Here is a 22,813-nt window from a genome sequence, read left to right as displayed (position 1 = left end):
ATGATATTGTATTTATATTTGTCACACCGCTCCCAAGATGTGGTCCCTTTTTATTTAGTGCTAGTTTTTATGGTCTTTACTAAGGCGTGCAGCACACAGGATTCCTCAGGGGCGTGTATTTAGGCTGCTGTGCATAATTACCCTGTGAGCCATGCCCCTCGTGATAAAGACTGAACAAAAATTAAGGACTGAAGAAAAAGGGCCATATCTCTGGAACCATATGGTGGAATAAAATAAATCAAAACTGAATATTCAGGGGAGCAGCGGGAATAAAACAAAAGCAAAAACTGGCTAATTTTGACCTGGTGTCTGGATTGGGAGACCCCTTTCAGTTATGATGTCCTCATAGGGTATGGGGTAAGCTGTTGGCTTTATGAGACTTATACTCAATTCTTCAGAAATGTTGTTTTCTTCTCGGTTGTCTACAGGTTTGGGTTTCAGTATTGCCGGAGGAGTCGGAAACCAACACATTCCCGGAGATAACAGCATTTATGTAACCAAAATTATCGAAGGAGGAGCAGCACAAAAAGATGGGCGACTACAAGTGGGGGATAGGTTACTAATGGTGAGAACCTGGTGCACCCACATTAATATGACACCCATCAAATACACAGCTTGACTAAAAAGTGACCAATCAAACATTGGGTGCCATATGCCCATTAGTGTCGTGAAGATCAATCCTACTCGTAAGAGATCCTCAAACTGTGAATCTTCTTCGCCAATCAGTCTAAAAAAAATGCCATTTTTGTTTCAACCTTTTGCAACCAGTGGCTCTACAACGCCTACAGAACCACAACTCCCTGTCTGGAACAACTAGATAGTAGAGAGATCACTACCCTTAGTGATAACCAAATCAATACTCACCATCAAAGAAGTTTCTAATCTAGTTTAAACATTTTCAGACCACTTTTATGAACATCGATCAACTTTAATCTGTAGGCTAGTCTGGCACCAAGTATTCAATTTTCCTACAGCACTCCCACAGGAGGAGTGAAGTATTACAAACTCTTTATTTTAATCAGTGGATATGCCTGGATGTTCCAAAGTAATGGATTCTCTTTTTAGCTTCTCTGTCTAATCCTTGAGGGTCCTGAATGGGGGGGACCTCAACCACTACTTTATGATTCCCTAATAGGGTCTTAAAAAAATGTTTTTTTGTTTTTTTTTAAAACTGACAACCATACCCATACTGTATACGGGAGCCACCATTTTCACCTAGTGACCCTCTGTGATCTTCTGATCTTCTCTCTTCAGGTAAATAATTACAGTTTAGAAGAAGTCACTCATGAGGAAGCCGTAGCGATTTTGAAGAACACGTCTGACGTAGTTTACCTGAAAGTGGGAAAACCCACAACAATATATATGACAGATCCGTATGGGCCTCCTGATATCACTCACTGTAAGTACCGAGTCACATATGCGGTTAGTATTGCCTAGCATTGGATTTTTTGTGCTTGATTTCTGTTAGGAACCGTTAGGCACAGGGCATGCTTTCAGATTTGCTTGCTAATGGAGATGAGCAAGTCTCATGGAATTTAGAAGATTCGCTCGAATTTCCTGGAAATTCGATTTGCAAAGAATTTATTTGATACAAATTGAAAATGCCAATCACCATTAAAGATTGTTATTATACTCTGAGATCTCTCCGAACTCCAAAGCATAATAAAAAAAGGCCTTAAAACATAATAAAATATTTACTGACCTCGCCCCTCACCTCTCCTGCAACTCCCTGCCCAGACCTCCACTCACTCCTTCCACTCTTCACATGGGTTACGAGCTGGATGCCTAGGAATCAAGTCCACAAGACTGGAGAGAGAAAGCAGAGATTGAGCAGGGAGCTGCATCAGCGGGAGGTGAGGGATGAAGTGAGTGCAATATTTAGTATCTTTTTTACCCCTTTCAAGACCTAAAAAGAGACCAACAAAATGGAGGCCACCATTTTTGTGGATTCAAGCAATTCGAATAGCAAAAAAAAAAAAACAGATTCTCGCTAATTCGAAATATTTGGAGCCAATTTGTTTCACTTTGAATCGATTCGACATTGTAATAGCTGTTTCCTATCATCACTAATGGGGCAGATGTATACAGCTTCTATTGAGCTACATACGAGCTGGATAGATCCATAACCATTTAGTGCCGCCCAGTTGTAGCTTCAGACAAAAATAAGCATGTCAAGTCAGAGAGATTTTGACCTCATGACATTGGATGGTGCAACGCTGGTGTAGTGCATTTCGTGAAGATTAATGGAGCTGATGTATCTGTAGAACAAATGTCAGTATCCTTAGAAGAAGTTCTGGAGTAGTATTCTTCATCCATGAATGTTGTCTCATTGTAGTGCTAGAGCTCATGTCAGAGGAACCTAAGAACGTCCTGGTCATTTACTGGAACTAGTGCTGCTTTGTGGGTTTTGGTAGTGCATGAAAAGGAGGTGACCACCTGCAGATGTTATGAATACGCTAGTGCACCATTTTTACTTGGTGGGGTCTGTCAGATAGGATCTGCCTGGAATCTTTTTTGACCATCACATCTCAAGTTGTGATACTATGATCAAACCAAGAATGGCAGGTAGAAATGACTTCATATACTCACAGATTGAAGGCTGAGGAATCCAACCACACAATAGTCCTCATAGAATCATAGAATTTTACAGTTTGGGGGGAACCTCCAGGGTCATCGTGTCCAACTTCCTTCTCAATGCAGGAGTCACTAAACCATCTCAGACAGATGTCTGTCCAGCCTCTGTTTGAAAACTTCCATTGAAGGAGAACTCACCACCTCCTCCATTCAACAGAGACTGTTTCTTAGAAGGGAAGACACAATTTTATCACAGTAGACACTTGAAATTTTTGGAAGTCTTAAAGGGAATTTTTTGATTTGACCTCTCCGTCAACCACTGCTTGACCTTTATTCTTGACGTGTAGATGACCTGAACGAAAAACCCTTCCTTAGAAGAAAAAGTTGTGAACAAATTTGCTAAATTGTCCACTGGACGTAGTCGCAATGTGTTAAGAGTCCCCAGGGCCGGTCCTCTAAACACAACCACCCAAGCCCAAATTATATGCCCCTGTTCCGCACTACAAGTCCAAATCTTGCGTGTCCTCTGTATGCTATGCTCCCAGCACCAGCATAATGCAAGCCAGGTCCTTGAGAAGAGGTACATGAGTATTACAGCTACAAGGCTGGTGGTTAGTAATGACCATGTACACTGTAATGGTGCCAGGAGTATAACAGACAGAGTATGAATGAGCTGTTGACTATGACATAGCACAGAATTAAGACTCATCAATCAAGCCTGGAATTGCATGTTTACGGAATGATCTGTGGAACTCCGCAGCATCGCAGACACTTCTCCACATATTTGCATAAAGCCGGCCACATGTTAAAACTTTTTTTTGAAAGGTAGATTTCATCACCTGTATCATATGTTGGCATCTTTAGAATCACCAGCAAGTATAGTGGTCTGTTTGTTGTTAATAGGGGTCAAATCTGATGTCTAGTTCCATTTAAAGGGGTTGTCCGGATATAACACGTTATCACCTATTCTGTACTTGTTGATCGCTTTGACCAACACCGATCTGTAGAACGGGGGGGGGCTTTTATCCCTGTTTATTCTCAATGGGGCTGCCGAACACTTCCATCTGCTTTTCTCGGCACTTCCTTAGAGAAGGAATGGGGAATTAGTCACTGCCACTCCATTTTGTGTTGGGGGGATAAAAATCCCAGCGATGGGACACCCACTGAAGTTATCACCTATCTCCGAGATAATCCCTTTAAAGTCTATAAAGCACCATACCAGTTATAGTAACTAATAGGATGCATAGAGGTCTATGTCGCCCCACCCTAAGTCATTACATTAGGTAACCCCAGCGGTACTATTTCTCCTGACAATCTAGTGTATGAAGATGTCTAGACCAGGCGATGTTCCTTGGGAAAATAAAGGTATGTAAACTAGCTCTTCCTTGCTCAGAAAGCTAAGCGTCTAGTGCCACCTATCGGCAGTATTTACATGATAAGTTAATGGATCTAGATCTTCCATGGGTCCGTGCCCTGTCCCGGTATAACTTTTTTCTTTCCCGCTCTTTAGCATACTCGCCACCTTTGGAGAGCCACATCCTCAGCACTGCAAACAATGGCACCTTGGAATACAAGAGTTCATTGCCACCAATCTCTCCGGGAAGATACTCTCCAATCCCAAAGCACATGCTTGTGGAGGATGACTACACCAGGTCAGAAAACGCCTTTCATATGTATTATTTCTAATACGAGCAGCCTTATAGCAGCAGTAACATTGTGTCAGGACGCCTCCTTTAAATTGACAGTGACATTTGTGATGGTTTTTGCTTTGGACATATACTTGAGGAATGGCTGAACGTTGCTCCAAGCTTTACGATTCTCTGTGCTTTACTGACTGGGAAATGCTGTAACTTACCGAAATAAATATAGGAACTTTACCCTGAGTTTTTCATTTACTTCTAAGACTTGGGTGCATGGGTCAATTCACTGTGGCTTATGGCATTTGGGTATGAAACCTCTTATATCCGTATCGGGCCAGTGCCTCATTTTCTACCCATTCCTTATGGGACACGTAATGCATACATGGCTGTGTTGTACTGGGATCACCTGGGATGTCTCGAAAATTCACATAGACATTTCTTTTCTTAAGACTCATTACTTATTGGTTACCATTTTGCTTTTTTGTGATTGGGGAAACTGTAGTTTTCAACCTCTGGTACCTGAACCAAGAGAAATAAAATGGTCAGAGATTTTGGAGCCTTAGATTTAAATGTTCAATAAATGTTGCATTAATTACTATTACAAAGTAGATATAAGAAGCTTTGTTATGTAGTTTATTAGAAAAATCGACTTCTTTCTACACTTATGAGCCACTTCTTCCCCCACGGCTGACTCCTTATTGGAAAGTAGTTCTAAGAATCTTTGTAATATATCTTATCAGAAAAATCTGCTTTTTTTCTACACTTATGAGCCACTTCTTCTTGACTCCTCCTCCATTCTAAAACTCAAATCTGTCTTGGTAAAAATAAGATGGACTGCTATCTCACTGAGGGATTGGATTACAGACACTATTGAAGTCTTTAGAGAGGGTAAAAAGAAGGAGGAGGGAGACACAAACATTATGCTGCAGCTCTGCTAGTAAGCGGGATTCACAGCTACACTGCTAAGTATTGCTGCATAATGTCCTTCTTCGGAACTTATTTTACATAGAGACAAAAGAGCAGGAATCCCTCATGTCTATGTGAGTTGTGTGCAGAAATCTGCAATCTTTCCACACTTATGAGCCACTTCTACCCCCCACAGCTGACTCCTGAACTCATCATTAAAAACAGCTCAAATCTGTCTTGATCAAAATAAGATGGATTGTCAGCTCACTGAGGGATCAGATTACAGACACTATTGAAGTCTTTGGTGAGGGTAAAGGGGAGGAAGAAGGAGACACAAACAGACCATGCTGCAGCTTTGCTAGTGAGTGTTTTATCTCAGCCCAGAGCTGGATTCACAACTACACTGCTGAGAATTTCTGTATATTGTGAACTTGTATTACATAGAGACAGGAGAGAAGGAATCCCTCATGCCTATGTAAGCTGTGTGTAGAAATCTGCTTTTTTCCACACTTATGAGCCATTTCTACCCCCCATGGCTGACTCCTGAATTCACCATTCAAAAACAGCTGAAATCTGTCTCGATCAAAATAATATTGGATTGTCATCTCACTGAGGGATCAGATTACGAAAACTGTTTAAATCTATGGAGAAGGGAAGGAAGAGGAGGGAGACACAGACAGATCATGCTGCAGCTTTGATAGTAAGTGGTTTATCTCACCCCAGAGCTGGATTCACAACTACACTGCTGAGTATTGCTGTATAATATCATTCTTCGGAACTTGTATTGCATAGAGACAGGTGAGCAGGAATCCCTCATGGCTGTGTGTAGAAGAGCAGCTGGTTTCCACCCACTAGCTCAGAGACAACTGAACATTAGAGTCTAATGAGGGAAAAATTGGTGAAAAATGCCAGATACAAGTCATATAATGGCCATAAATAGTTATATTCCTCATGTACACACATGATAGCTTGCTAAAATATTGAGGACCTACACATGTGTCATCAGTAGAGGTCCAGTCCTCAGAAAAATTGCAGATCATTAGATTTTTGAATTAAGCTGAACGGAAGTAATACCCAAATCCGGACATAGAGATGATTTTGCGGGCTGGGATATACATTGTATGAAGCACGACCACTATATTCTGCTATATTTATTATTTTTTTTATTAAAGGTCATCTCCACTTCAGCTCCTGCATACACCTGTTATCCACAGTACAAGATATCTTTGCAAAATTAGTGTTTATTCCATTTATTGCCGTTTACTGCTTAGTGTTGAAGTCCAGGATATCTTGCAACCACATCAATTCCTGTCTATGTGACCACCATTCATGGACATGTATCTACAAATAATCTACACATTTCATTTAGGACTCCATACAATTTCAGTGCATGTTAGCAAAGTCTCAACAGGCTGCAGTTCTCATCATAACCACTGGGTGTCGACATATAAACAAGTATAGCATAAATATCTCCAGACAGAGTATCTTATAATATTTTTTTTTATTCTTAAAGATGGTAATCTCATGTTACAAATCTTAGGAGACATTGAGCAAAGAAGCAAAGTAAGGAAGGATATATCTTTACGTGACCAGAATTGGTGACTGGTACAGGAGAACTATCGATAAACCCAATTAGACAGCACGAGAAGGTGCGTGCTGCCTTGGGATAGTAAAGCAAAAATCAACATGGAGTTTTATACAGAGACGATGAGATATTGTGTTCTAAAATGTAAACTTGGCACAGGTACCAGGGGGCACTGGCTACAGCTTTCACTTCACAAGTAGGTTGTTTTCTATTTCCTGAGATATACAACAGATATAACTTACTGGGTTCTTATTCTCAAAGGTCTAGATAAAAGAAAAAATCATTTTAAGAAATGATCGTGGCGTGTAACATAGCATGCTTGCTGAAGTCAGAACTGACAAAACAAGATATTTAAAGGTGCATTTATAAAAATTAACTTAAAGGGAATGTGTCAGCAGGTTTCAGCTATGTAATATGAGAGCAGGAACTATGGGCCGGACATAGGTCTACCTGAGGATCCTCCTGCAGAGCTTATTTTGAATGAAAGGAGATGTTACCAGTGTGAGTGTTATTCCATGTGACAGCAGCTGCTCCTCACTGCTCCCCCTTCCGTCTGGGATATTAAGTCACACACCAGTATGCAGCTCCCCCCTCTGAGTAACTGCCAGCCTGAGAAGAAGGGGCGTGACAGAGGGTGTGGCCTAATCCTTGCTAGTAGTGCCACACCCCCTCACCTTGGACTGCAGACAGGGAGACATTATCAGGGGGCTGGTGTGACAGGAGCTGCTCCTCACTGCTCACCCCTCCATCTGGGACATTACAGCAGTGTGCAGCTCCATTCTGTTCTCAACCAGTCTCCTGATAATAGCTGTTTCTCTGCATATAACAGGGGGTGTGGCCACTCACCCTCTTCTCAGGCTGGCTGTTACTCACAGAAGGGAGCTGCACACTGGTGTGTGACGTATTGTCTGAGATAGGAGGGGGAGCAGTGAGGAGCAGTTCCTGTCACACAGAATTACAAGTGTTATAAAAATAATTAATCTGCACTCGACATCTTATCTTTATAATTCTTGAGGTCAAAAACAGTACAAAAATGTTTTATCTACCCAGAGTACCCTTTTAAGATTTTTTTTTTCTTACATTAATTAGTTGTAGGAACCCAAAACCTTTTTTAGGACACCGGGCAATGCTGATGCTTAAAGGGATAAATCAATTAAACTTGTTTAGCCTTTATCCAGAATTACAATATATTATTGTCTTCGACCAGAGAACTTACATGTTGCACTGCGCAGATTTAATTACACACTTCGTCAAAATATTTAGTTAAAGTCTTTAGCGAAAGATTAGGTGCATTTTATTCATGCCCCGCAGTAATTGCAAAATTAATTTAATATCCCGACGTATCATTAGTAAACCTGCAATGTATTTTACTATGCAGCCAAAACAGTTCCTTAGAATATTAATCGTATCGGGGCTCAAAACTGTGAATGAAAACATTTTAATCATATCACAGGGAAAACATTTCCATGACAAAGGGCTTGGGTTTGAGGTGGGGAAAATTGAAGGAAGCGGTTTGTGAACTTAGAGGATTTACGGCTGAAGAATTTATGTATCTGTACTGATTATGTAAAAGAATAAAAATGTGTTCAAATATACCGTAAATAAATTTACAAAAATTCCTAAATTCTGAAACTATTTTTTCCTAACCTAAAAAAAATCCAAAATATATATATTTTTATAAAAGATTATTATTTTATACTCAGAATAGAGTTAACAAATTAATAAACTCACATTAGTAGAAGTTAAAGGGGTTCTCTAGGACACTGGGGAACCAATCACTGGGAAGCGTTTACTGGGGAGGAACTGCATTTCCAGCCAAAGCCACAAGTACGGATGAGTTTTTCGACTTGGATAAAGACTAAAAGGGGCACACAACCTACATTTTGGTGGGACCACAGCCAATCAGCACACTAGAGGGGCCATGATGCCCAATATATAGTGGAAGTTATTTTGCGAGTTGCACTGATACACATCAAATTAAATTAAAGAATGGATTAACTGGTTTGGGTGATTTATTTATTTTTTTGGTTGGTTACTTTGACTTATTTTCATGAATTTTATTTATTTGTATGAGGCCTTAATGCCCTTAATTTTATATTTTTTCCTATTCTTTGTGGTCAGTAAGATAAACATAGTAACATTCTACTCATTTGGGACTTTGTGCTCTTTAGGAAACATTTCATCGTAACTTTTATGGTCTATAGTCATAGATTTACTCACAAATAAATATTAAAGGGGTTGCTCACTTGAAAAACATGTTTAGATGACTATAGACTGGGCTGTCAGAAAGCCGTAGACATCAGACCGGTTCATGGACTGGCCGACGGCTCTCCCCACCCGAGCGTGACAGCTGCGTAGATGAAGCTGTCATACTCAAGTAGGGAGAGCCTCCGGCCAGTCCGAGTATTGCTTTCCGATCTCTGTCCAATTTATACGGCCAAATTACTGCGCGTTAACTACTATATTCAAATTATTAAAGGTGCCGCGATCTCCAGATATCAGATCCAGTGGAAGGTACCAACATCCACTTTCAGTTTTGGTTCGAAACAAGATAGAACTTCATACATATCAGTCCTCGTACTAACACAGGAAGTGTTTGACAGCCTCATTTTAGTAGCTAGGTCTCTATGTATTTGTCATGAATGATAAGGGGGCTGGCATCGCTATTGAACTGGTCATGTTCCGACCTATGAAGCTATGTCGAATCCAACTTCTGGGACCCGGGACCTTCACTGATATCTGATGATCAGAGCACCTTTCTTAATTCAAGTATATTAGAACTTGTGTATATTTATATTTTTAACACATCTAAATATATATTTTCACGTGGATATCCCATTTAATTTGGATTTGTAAAAAAGAGCATGGATTGATAAAACGTTGACACTTCCGATACTTTGGCGATACCCAATCCTTGATGCCACCCTTTAGTCTTACTATTGGGCTGTTAAGCTCCGCATCCCCTGCTTTCTAGTGATTTTTTGCCCCCAACCCACAACCATGTTTGGTAGCTATAGATCTTTTTTGATGACATCTACTTATTTTCAATTTATCTGCTGTTTAAATACCATTGTCTTAGGTCAGACATTGATGGCATATCACCAAAGTGATAGCAGCACCGAGAAGGTCCCTTGCCAATCTGTCTCCTCTTGGCACTTTCCAATGGGCCCATGATTAACTCTTGACTCTTAATTGGCCAATGTGGCCTATGGACTAAAAAAGAGCTGAGTGGAGACAAGGTAGAACCAGGACTCTTCGGAAGCCCCAATCTCGTTGTGACTGCTATCGGCTACATTGGCCGACTAGATATTGGCGAGATACCATCATTGTTTTCAATAAGACCACCTTCTCACAAGTCTGTTAATTAAGAAGCTAAGAAGTCATCAGTGTTTTTTGAATAATGATATGTATTTTTTTGCTTTTCATTGTCCTATTCCTGTGATACATGTTTTATTTTTTTTGGTAGTAGATTTTAAATCAAAGACCCACAAGGAGACTCTTCAGCGGACAGGGCTTGATGTAACCATGCCTTCCAAAACTTGGATTCTATCCCCTATCTACATAAATCCATGTTTGTTGCGTTGTATGCGATGAAGAATTGGGATGTCCTGCAGACATGTTATCACCCACAATGCACTTGTATGTTGCTTTGTTGACTTTCCTCAGTTTTCCAGTGAAGTTTTTTTTTTGGTTGTTTTTTTTATTTTTCATTCTTATCTTTATATTTTACCATTTGCAATTGAGGTTTATATCATTTTCTTTGACCCACAAAAGCTTCCGAACTCGTTTAGTTTATTTCATCCGGAATATTTTGGAGACTACCGAGCATAATCTACATTATATAATTAATATACCCAGTTTTTTTTTATTTCCTTACATACATACGAACCTGTAACACCTTGTATGACACATGGTTATGTTTAGTAAACTTTTTTTTTTTGCAAAAATTTTCATCATTTTACAATTCCGTGATAGATCAGTAGACAATTCCCAGCCATGAGATTGTGCTTTATGATAATATTTTTAATTTACATTTTTAATTTTATTTTTTTTTTCCAAATTCAGTTCCTGTTTAAATATTAAGAACAATGGTTTGACCAAATGAATTGACTTTATTGTGTTTTATGGAGTCACTGTTGGAAAAGTACATTTGATTCAGTCAGACCCCTGCGATCAGCAACTTATTACCTATTCAATGTATAGGCAATAATTTAGCAATTTGGTATAAACTAATGAAGTACATCTATAGATTAAGCTTTTTATTCTTCTATGTGTATATAGCATGTAGTTTAGCTATGCTGCCAAATCCATGCCCCAGGCAGTACGATAGAGCTGCCCTCTTATGATGAAATGACTTTGCTCATTCTGTCCTATTCTGCACAACAAAGCTGTTTTATGTTTTTCAGTGACCAATGTGAAATTCTTGTTTCTTTTTCATAAAAATAAAAAAATAATAAAACCTATATTCTGAAATATGGACATTTCTAAGAAATCTAAGTACATTTTTAAATTACAATAATGAATTATAATAACGGAAAAAGAAAATAGAAGAAAAAAAAAATCCTTCAGCTACCTCTAGAAAAGTAGATTCCATTGTTTAAGAAGTAAATGAACAACTGCTGTATTCCCTGAATATTTTAAATACAGGATTGGTTAGGAAATATACAGTGCAGACCAAAAGTTTGGACACACCTTCTCATTTAAAGATTTTTCTGTATTTTCATGACTATGAAAATTGTACATTCACACTGAAGGCATCAAAACTATGAATTAACACATGTGGAATTATATACTTAACAAAAAAGTGTGAAACAACTGAAAATATGTCTTATATTCTAGGTTCTTCAAAGTAGCCACCTTTTGCTTTGATGACTGCTTTGCACACTCTTGGTATTCTCTTGATGAGCTTCAAGAGGTAGTCACCGGAAATGGTCTTCCAACAATCTTGAAGGAGTTCCCAGAGATGCTTAGCACTTGTTGGCCCTTTTGCCTTCACTCTGCGGTCCAGCTCACCCCAAATCATCTCGATTGGGTTCAGGTCTGGTGACTGTGGAGGCCAGGTCATCTGGCGTAGCACCCCATCACTCTTCTTCTAGGACAAATAGCCCTTACACTGCCTGGAGGTGTGTTTGGGGTCATTGTCCTGTTGAAAAATAAATGATGGTCCAACTAAACGCAAACCGGATGGAATAACATGCCGCTGCAAGATGCTGTGGTAGCCATGCTGGTTCAGTATGCCTTCAATTTTGAATAAATCCCCTACAGTGTCACCAGCAAAGCACCCCCACACCATCACACCTCCTCCTCCATGCTTCACGGTGGGAACCAGGCATGTAGAGTCCATCCGTTCACCTTTTCTGCGTCGCACAAAGACACAGTGGTTGGAACCAAAGATCTCAAATTTGGACTCATCAGACCAAAGCACAGATTTCCACTGGTCTGATGTCCATTCCTTGTGTTCTTTAGCCCAAACAAGTCTCTTCTGCTTGTTGCCTGTCCTTAGCAGTGGTTTCCTAGCAGCTATTTTACCATGAAGGCCTGCTGCACAAAGTCTCCTCTTAACAGTTGGTGTAGAGATGTGTCTGCTGCTAGAACTCTGTGTGGCATTGACCTGGTCTCTAATCTGAGCTGCTGTTAACCTGCGATTTCTGAGGCTGGTGACTTGGATAAACTTATCCTCAGAAGCAGAGGTGACTCTTGGTCTTCCTTTCCTGAGGCGGTCCTCATGTGAGCCAGTTTCTTTGTAGCGCTTGATGGTTTTTGCAACTGCACTTGGGGACACTTTCAAAGTTTTCCCAATTTTTCGGACTGACTGACCTTCATTTCTTAAAGTAATGATGGCCACTCGTTTTTCTTTACTTAGCTGCTTTTTTCGTGCCATAATACAAATTCTAACAGTCTATTCAGTAGGAATATCAGCTGTGTATCCACCAGACTTCTGCACAACACAACTGATGGTCCCAACCCCATTTATAAGGCAAGAAATCCCACTTATTAAACCTGACAGGGCACACCTGTGAAGTGAAAACCATTTCCGGTGACTACCTCTTGAAGCTCATCAAGAGAATGCCAAGAGTGTGCAAAGCAGTCATCAAAGCAAAAGGTGGCTACTTTGAAGAACCTAGAATATAAGACATATTTTCAGTTGTTTCACACTTTTTTGTTAAGTATATAATTCCACATGTTTTAATTCATAGTTTTGATGCCTTCAGTGTGAATGTACAATTTTCATAGTCATGAAAATACATAAAAATCTTTAAATGAGAAGGTGTGTCCAAACTTTTGGTCTGTACTGTATATGAAATGGGTTTTCAAGAATTTCAAACACATGGCCTATCCGTTCCGTGATCAATGGGGTAGCCCCCTATCCAAAGTCATGGTCCACTTTAACCTCATTGCTCTGGAAACCAGTTGTGGTCATGGATGGCTTCAGAAGATCAGGGTTTTCTGTTTTTTTAGTTAACCCTTTAAAAATAAAGAGTAATTCAGAGATGGTTTGATTATAGGTAGAGGAACTGACAGAACTATTGCAGCCAGATCATGCTCTTTAGGTGCATGTTGGGTTGTATAGTGGGTATGGAAAGTATTCAGACCCCTTTAAATTTTTCACTCTTTGTTTCATTGCAGCCATTTGGTAAATTCTAAAAAGTTCATTCTTTTCTCATTAAAGTACACTCTGCACCCCATCTTGACTGAAAAAAAACAGAAATGTAGAAATGTTTGCAAATTTATTTAAAAAGAAAAACTGAAATATCACATGGTTATAAGTATTCAGATCCTTTGCTCAGTATTTAGTAGAAGCCCCCTTTTGAGCTAGTACAGCCATGAGTCTTCTTGGGAATGATGCAACAAGTTTTTCACACCTGGATTTGGGGATCCTCTGCCATTCTTCCTTGCAGATCCTCTCCAGTTCCGTCAGGTTAGATGGTGAACGTTGGTGGACCGCCATTTTCAGGTCTCTCCAGAGATGCTCAATTGGGTTTAGGTCAGGGGTCTGGCTGGGCCAGTCAAGAATGGTCACAGAGTTGTTCTGAAGCCACTCCTTTATTATTTTAGCTGTGTGCTTAGGGTCATTGTCTTGTTGGAAGGTGAACCTTTGGCCAAGTCTGAGGTCCAGAGCACTCTGGAAGAGGTTTTCATCCAGGATATCTCTGTACTTGGCCGCATTCATGTTTCCTTCAATTGCAACCAGTCGTCCTGTCCCTGCAGCAGAAAAACACCCCCATAGCATGATGCTGCCACCACCATGTTTCACTGTTGTGATTGTATTGGGCAGGTGATGAGCAATGCCTGGTTTTCTCCACACATACCGCTTAGAATTATCTCCAAAAAGTTCTATCTTCATCTCATCAGACCAGAGAATCTTATTTCTCATAGTCTGGGAGTCCTTCATGTGTTTTTGAGCCAACTCTATGCGGGCTTTCATATATCTTTCACTGAGAAGAGGCTTCTGTCAGGCCACTCTGCCATAAAGGCCTGACTGGTGGAGGGCTGCAGTGATAGTTGACTTTGTTGAACTTTCTCCCATCTCCCTACTGCATCTCTGGAGCTCAGCCACAGTGATCTTGGGGTTCTTCTTTACCTCTCTCACCAAGGCTCTTCTCCCACGATTGCTCAGTTTGGCTGGACGGCCAGGTCTAGGAAGACTTCTGGTGGTCCCAAACTTCTTCCATTTAAGGATTATGGAGACCACTGTGCTCTTAGGAACCTTGAGTAATGCAGACATTCTTTTGTAGCCTTGGCCAGATCTCTGCCTTGCCATAATTCTGTCTCTGAACTCCTTGGGCAGTTCCTTTGAGCTCATGATTCTCATTTGGTCTGACATGCACTGTGAGCTGTGAGGTCTTATATAGACAGGTGTGCGCCTTTCCAAATCAAGTCCTATCAGTTTAATTAAACACAGCTGGACTCCAATGAAGGAGTAGAACCATCTCAAGGAGGATCACAAGGAAATGGACAGCATGTGACTTAAAAATGAGTGTCTGAGCAACGGATCTGAATACTTTTGACCATGTGATATTTCAGTTTTTCTTTTTTAATAAATTTGCAAAAATTTCTACATTTCTGTTTTTTTTCAGTCAGGATGGGGTGCGGAGTGTACTTTAATGAGAAAAGAAAATGAACTTTTTAGAATTTACCAAATGGCTGCAATGAAACAAAGAGTGAAAAATTTAAAGGGGTCTGAATACTTTCCGTACCCACTGTATATGCACTTTGCACCCTAAAGCAGAAAGTTGAAAAACATGTTTACTACTGATTGAGAAACATCTAAAAAGTGTTTGGACTTCTGTCTGGTGTTAAAAAAAAAAACACCAAAGCAGAGAAGAAAGTCTTTCTCGTCCCTCCCCCCTCTCTGCAGACTGACTTCTGCACATGTCACTGAGCATGCTCACTGTCATCTACCACAGAGTCAGGTAGTAGTTTTCTTACTTGGCTTCCTTGCGTCCAGATGCTTACTGTAGATGTTTATTTTATTTTTTTCTTATAGTAAATTTACTTCAATTTACATAATCTGCTTTATTAATAAAACAACTTTTTATAGGACATTTAGAACCAATAACTTTTTTTATAGAGTGTTGTGGGCATGCTCAGTAACATATGCAGTAGTCTTTGTGAAGAAAGAGTTAACCTGTCCCCTTCAGTTTTGCTTTTTATTCCCACCTTTAAATTAGAAGTCTTAAAGGGAATCTGTCACCAGGTTTTTGCCACCTGACCATAGATCAGTATGATCTAGAGATAGAGACTCTGATCCCACCCCACTAACTGGGCTGCTTGCTGTAGTTTTGATAAAATCCCTGTTTTATCAGCAGAAGATTATCACTAGAGGACTAGTAAACCTATCCTCCATATTCATGACCTCGGTATAACCCCACCCCCACCAGTGATTGGCAGCTTTCTGTGTACACTCAGCCAATCAGTGTTGTGGGTGGGGTTATACACAGCTCAGCATTCAGAGAACTTGTAGATCTACAGCAGAAAAAAACAGGGATTTTATCAAAACCACAGCAAGCAGCCCAGTAAGTGATATATCGCTGGAATCAGGGTCTCAGCCCCTACGTCATACTGCTCTCAGTAAAGGTAGCAAAAACCTGGTGACAGATTCCCTTTAACTTTTATTGTAATTCTGCCAACTGATGATAATAAAATGACTGCTGACCCTACCCACAGTGTAGCACAATCTGAAAAGTCACCAAAAACTTCATTAATATGAAAGTTTAGTGGTCAGTGTAAAACATTTTTTTATTTAATTCTTTTTTTTTAATATAGATAGTGGCATAGAAAGTTAAAAATTATAATCAAATTGTTTAAAAAAATGTGTTCAATAAAAATGTTGCAAGTTCCCATGGATTCTACTAAACGCCAATAATAACTATAATTTATGGCCTTACGGAGCTTTAAAATCAATTATTTCCATCCCTCCCATCCTTTCTAATCCTTTTATTTTTCTTTAGTCAGTAAAAAGTATTTTCATTTTTTTTTTATTATTTTGCATTAACAATAATTTATAGTAATTAAATAAATACGTAACATATTATTTAAAATACATTTTTTTTACCTTCAGAGACTCAGCTGTTTCTGTCGGTCACTTTTTTGGGGGATTAAAGTATTTTTTGCCCCCAAAAAATAAAATTAAATAAACTACCTAAAAATGTGGCAAAAAAAATGTGAATTATACAGAAGTACCATATATGCATGTTCATTGGTGATCCAGTTTTAAAATAAAGGTGGAATGTGAGATTTTATTTTATACGTCGACTTCCAGGTTCCCCGATTTCAGGAGTAAAATAAGTAAATTGTTATATTTTCTTTAAAGAAAAAAAAAAATGTAATTATTAAATAAAAAGTTGAATGCGTTATTCTGTAATATGAGATATGTATCACACAATAATATCTACTATTCAGGTCATGAAGTTGCTTTGTTCTTTGTCCTTTGCTTCATTGCATGATGGAGTTTTTTTTTGTTTTTTTTTAATAGAGAGGGAAAAAAAAATTGATAACTTTGCATGATTGATATATTGAATCCACCATCATATATTTTTTGGGGGTTTAAAAGTGGAAAAGTTTATTGTGGCCAACTTGTATTGTCCTGCCTATGTTACGTGAGTGTTTGTTTTTCTACCATCTGACCCAATGTAAAATTTTGCGATAATATAAAAAATATATATATATATTTAGCAGAAAAATTCGCTTGCACATTGTTCAGATGGTGCTATAACAAGACATCCATCTGTGTAGGAAAAAATGTTATATTTTCTGCTCCTATATGCTAATTAAAAAAATAATAAAGTGGTCTTTTGGGGTCTTATGTTTTTTTTTTTTTCTTCTTTTTATATATATTTTAAAATGTGTTTCTGCGATATTTTCCGTCCAAGGAAATGTTGGTGCTTCTATTCAATATTGTATGAAAAAAAAAAAAATGAATATGATAAATTATGCAAATAATAGATTTCATTGAATGTGGGTATTTTTTTTAAGTGTCATAGATATCACTGAATAGCCATTAATGATTGAAAATAATACTATTTATATGACATAGACAATCAGCTCACCGGGCATAGTAAGGTTTTTATAATCTAATACTGTGAAAACATTTTTATTTATTTTTTTTGCAGTAGGCCATTTTGAACTTTCTATGCATTCATAGACTAAGTTTTTACACTTTTTACCGAGACCATATACATAAGATTATTTTCAATACATCTGTACTGTATTTTTATTCTCGAAAAAGCTAACGAGAAATAATTAATTGGTCTTGTCGCCACGTGATCGAAAATGAAGCAAAGGCAGAAACAATGATAGAAGCAGATGATAATGGTAAAACAATTTTGAAAAGTTTGTCTAATTTTACTTATCTTTGTTTCAATTTTTTTTTGGGGGGGGTTAAAATTTGATAGTATTTATCACTCGTGCAATATAATTTTCGAAAATGAGGATGAACAATTTTTTTGTTTGTTTTTCTTTTTGTTATAGTGTTAAACAATTCAGATATTTGAATATGTTTCTGTGCCAATGGGAAAGCGAGGACTAAACTATTATGCATTGTGCTAAACATGAAATCTTAAGTTCTTGTAGATTCAGTTACTACTATTATATGGGAAAGAGGATGGAAACCCTGTAATCTGTTCTATACGTGACTTTTTACTTGAATTTGTAGTTTGTACAATTATCAAACAAATTAAAGGCACAATGTTGTTTGGAACAAAAATGGTGTTGTGTTTTTTTCGGCGCGTGTATATTAATTCATATATATGAGTGTATCCATTTTACTATTATTAAAAAAAATATATATATATATATATATATATATATATATATATATATTTATTTTTAAAAGCTGAAGCAGCACCGTAGTAACAGAGGATGTAAATCCAGGGACTTAAATCAGGTCCACAAGTAGATATATTATGAAAACGGCAGTACTCCAGAAGGCAAAATAATAGAAAAAATTGTCCCTTTATTTAGCCTTGTGGTTACAGCAACATTTCAGCTTGAAAAAGGTACCAAGAGGAACTAAAACATTGCCGTAACCACATGACTCAATAAAGGGACAATTTTTTCTATTATTTTGAGCTCTGCAGTACTGCCATTTTCATATATGTTTCTGTGTATGTGCAGTACAGACCAAAAGTTTGGACACACCTTCTCATTTAAAGATTTTTCTGTATTTTCATGTCTATGAAAATTGTACATTCACACTGAAGGCATCAAAACTATGCATTAACACATGTGGAATTATATACTTAACAAAAAAGTGTGAAACAACTGAAAATATGTCTTATATTCTAGGTTCTTAAAAGTAGCCACCTTTTGCTTTGATGACGGCTTTGCACACTCTTGGCATTCTCTTGATGAGCTTCAAGAGGTAGTCACCGGAAATGGTTTTCACTTCACAGGTGTGCCCTGTCAGGTTTAATTAGTGGGATTTCTTGCCTTATAAATGGGGTTGGGACCATCAGTTGTGTTGTGCAGAAGTCAGGTGGATACACAGCTGATAGTCCTACTGAATAGACTGTTAGAATTTGTATTATGGCAAGAAAAAAGCAGCTAAGTAAAGAAAAATGAGTGGCCATCATTACTTTAAGAAATGAAGGTCAGTCAGTGCGAAAAATTGGGCAAACTTTGAAAGTGTCCCCAAGTGCAGTTGCAAAAACCATCAAGCGCTACAAAGAAACTGGCTCATATGAGGACCGCCCCAGGAAAGGAAGACCAAGAGTCACCTCTGCTTCTGAGGATAAGTTTATCCGAGTCACCAGCCTCAGAAATCACAGGTTAGCAGCAGCTCAGATTAGAGACCAGTTCAATGCCACACAGAGTTCTAGCATCAGACACATCACTTCAACAACTGTTAAGAGAAGACTTTGTGCAGCAGGCCTTCATGGTAAAATAGCTGCCAGGAAACCACTGCTAAGGACAGGCAACAAGCAGAAGAGACTTGTTTGGGATAAGGAACACAAGGAATGGACATTAGACCAGTGGAAATCTGTGCTTTGGTCTGATGAGTCCAAATTTGAGATCTTTGGTTTCAACCACCGTGTCTTTGTGCGACGCAGAAAAGGTGAACAGATGGACTCTACATGCCTGGTTCCCACCGTGAAGCATGGAGAAAGAGGTGTGATGGTGTGGGGGTGCTTTTCTGGTGACACTGTTGCGGACTTATTCAAGGTTGAAGGCATACTGAACCAGCATGGCTACCACAGCATCTTGCAGCAGCATGCTATTCCATCCGGTTTGCGTTTAGTTGGACCATCATTTATTTTTCAACAGGACAATGACCCCAAACACACCTCCAGGCTGTGTAAGGGCTATTTGACCTAGGAGGAGAGTGATGGGGTGCTACGCCAGATGACCTGGCCTCCACAGTCACCAGACCTGAACCCAATTGAGATGGTTTGGGGTGAGCTGGACCACAGAGTGAAGGCAAAAGGGCCAACAAGTGCTAAGCATCTCTGGGAACTCCTTCAAGATTGTTGGAAGACCATTTCCGGTGACTACCTCTTGAAGCTCATCAAGAGAATGCCAAGAGTGTGCAAAGCAGTCATCAAAGCAAAAGGTGGCTACTTTGAAGAACCTAGAATATAAGACATATTTTCAGTTGTTTCACACTTTTTTGTTAAGTATATAATTCCACATGTGTTAATTCATAGTTTTGATGCCTTCAGTGTGAATGTACAATTTTCATAGTCATGAAAATACAGAAAAATCTTTAAATGAGAAGGTGTGTCCAAACTTTTGGTCTGTACTGTATATACTGTATATATACATATATTTATATCTACATTTATATATACACATCTATACATATATATATATATATATATATATGGTATATTCACACACATACTGTATATATGTGTATATTGATATTGTTCCAGAAAATGAAGTATTTCTGCCTGAAAATTATTGCAATTACACATGTTTTGTTATACACATGTTTATTTCCTTTGTGTGTATTGGAACAACAGAATAAAAAAAAACTGAGAAAAAAAGTCAAATTAGACATAATTTCACACAAAACCCCAAAAATGGGCCGGACAGACTTGTTGCCACCTTTCTAAAATTGTGGGTAAACACCTTTGTTTCAAGCATGTGATGCTCATTCAAATTCAACTGTGACAAGTAACAGGTGTGGGCAATAGGAAAATCACACCTGAAACCAGATAAAAAGGGGAAATGTAGACTCAATCTTTACATTACACGTCTGTGTGTGCCGCACTAAGCATGGAGAACAGAAAGAGGAAAAGAGAACTGTCTGAGAACTTGAGAACCAAAATTGTTAAAAAATATCACAATAGCTAGGTTATGTCACGCTGTCTCTGTATACTGGAGGTAGGGGGCCTAAGCTGACCCTAAGCTGGGGCCCTGACTAATCCCTCAACCTGGAGGTACTGTTAAAGGTACAGAGGTCCAGGCCGCCAGCGTAACCCCTACCTCCTGAGGATCCCTGCACCTAAGTAATCTAGTCCTGAGAAGGACCCCGATCACAACAAAAGGGGACAAGTAATAATATGCCCCCACACAGTACTTAGACGAACGAGACAGTACAAGGGAAAAACCAAAACCACCTTGCATACAAAAACTACACAACTACAACAGAGGGAACACCAACGGGAAAGGAGATAAATGATAAAGCGAGGAAGGGAAAAAACACTCCAAATACACTTATCTCTGAAACTCCAAATACCACGATCCGCTCTGTTAGTCTACATGAAATGCTTTCACCGACACTTCCCTAACAGACCAGCAGGCATTTGAAGGAGTCTCACTACAGCAGCATTGATTGCAGCTGGGCGAGGCTGGACCTCGTCTAGCACAGAGAGAGAGAGAATTAACTCCCTCACTGCCGAAAAACACAAAGCACCAAAAAGTCAGCTGCGAGAAGTCAGGCTGTGTAATCGTGACGATCTTCGTGGCGACACACCCGTGACAGTACCCCCCCTTCTACGAGGGGCCTCCGGACCCTCAGGGCCAGGTTTATCCGGGTGAGTCGTGTGGAAGGCCCGAACTAATCGGTCTGCGTTAATATCCGACGCAGGAACCCACATCCTCTCCTCAGGACCATACCCTTTCCAATGAACCAGGTACTGAAGGGACCGGCGATTAAAGCGTGAATCGATGACCCTCGATACCTGGAACTCCAAGTTACCCTTGACCACCACTGGAGGGGGAGGTAAAGGTGACGGTACCAGCGGTGCCACATACCTCTTAAGCAACGATCTGTGGAACACGTTGTGAATTTTAAACGTAGGGGGGAGGTCAAGACGGAATGCCACCGGATTAATAATAGAACTGATTCTGTACGGCCCGATGAACCTGGGACCCAGTTTCCAGGAGGGAACCTTAAGTTTTATATTCCTGGTAGACAACCATACCCGATCGTTCACACTTAGGTCCGGACCAGACACTCTCCTCCTATCAGCCATACGTTTGTATCGGTTCCCCATAGTATTCAGATTCTTCAGCACCCCTCTCCATACTGAAGCGAGTGATGAGGAAAATCGTTCCTCCTCAGGAACCCCCGAAGAGCCCCCCCTACTGAAAGTACAAAACTGGGGGTGAAAACCATATGCCCCAAAAAACGGGGACTTACCAGTGGACTCGCTCCGCCTATTATTAAGAGCAAACTCTGCCAGAGGTAAGAAAGAAGCCCAGTCCTCCTGGTTCTCTGACACAAAACACCGGAGATATGTCTCCAAGCTCTGGTTCATACGTTCCGTCTGACCATTGGTCTGAGGATGAAAAGCCGATGAGAATGACAAATGCATCCCCCGCCGTGCACAAAACGCCTTCCAGAACTTGGACACAAACTGAGACCCCCGATCAGACACCACCTCGGAGGGTACCCCGTGAAGCCTCACAATCTCCCCAATGAACACCTGCGCAAGAGTTTTAGCATTAGGGAGAGCCGGAAGAGCGATAAAATGTGCCATCTTGCTGAACCTGTCCACTACAACGAGTATGACCGTTTTACCCGAAGACGGAGGGAGGTCCGTAATAAAGTCCATAGACAGATGAGTCCAAGGACGCTCCGGGATCTTCAAAGGTAAGAGGGCCCCAGACGGACGGGTATGTGAGGTCTTAGAGCGCGCACAAACCCCACAGGACGCGACAAAAGTTACCACCTCCTTATGTAAGTTAGGCCACCAAAACCGACGCGAGAGGAGATCCACAGTTGCTCTACTCCCCGGGTGTCCTGCAAAAACTGAGTTATGGTGTGCCTCGATCACCTTTTGACGCAACTGATCTGGAACAAACAGTCTCCCCGGAGGTCCAACAGGGGCGTCCCCCTGAGCCTCCAATACCTCCTCCTCCAGCTCAGAGCATACTGCCGAAACCACCACCCCCTCCTGAAGGATAGGAATCGGGTCGTCCGTATTCCCGGCCCCAGGGAAACTACGAGATAAGGCATCCGCCTTTACATTTTTTGACCCAGGACGATATGTAACGACAAAATTAAACCTGGTAAAAAACAATGACCACCTAGCTTGTCTGGGATTCAGACGTTTCGCGGACTCCAGATATAGCAGGTTCTTGTGATCGGTGATGACGGTGACCGGATGGACTGCCCCCTCCAAAAAATGGCGCCACTCCTCAAAAGCCAACTTAATGG

General features: G+C 39.9%; 1 protein-coding gene across 9 annotated transcripts in view; it reads left to right on the top strand.

The window, feature by feature from the left end:
* The window catches only part of DLG2 (discs large MAGUK scaffold protein 2), a 1,666,258-nt gene that overhangs the window by 1,151,619 nt on the left and 491,826 nt on the right, over positions 1-22,813 (top strand). For all 9 annotated transcript variants that reach the window (XM_073661710.1, XM_073661711.1, XM_073661715.1 and 6 more), the window contains 3 exons: positions 429-565; positions 1,255-1,399; positions 4,085-4,226. In XM_073661710.1, the coding sequence (XP_073517811.1) occupies positions 429-565; positions 1,255-1,399; positions 4,085-4,226 (424 nt within the window). The remainder of the gene's footprint in view (positions 1-428; positions 566-1,254; positions 1,400-4,084; positions 4,227-22,813) is intronic.

Source organism: Phyllobates terribilis, unplaced genomic scaffold (genome assembly GCF_046119375.1).
Source record: "Phyllobates terribilis strain yellow unplaced genomic scaffold, ASM4611937v1 Scaffold_2__4_contigs__length_985480577, whole genome shotgun sequence".
NCBI classification, from domain to species: Eukaryota; Metazoa; Chordata; class Amphibia; order Anura; family Dendrobatidae; genus Phyllobates; species Phyllobates terribilis.
The sequence above is the reverse complement of the archived record's forward strand: the minus strand, read 5'-3'. Positions and strand labels throughout refer to the sequence as shown.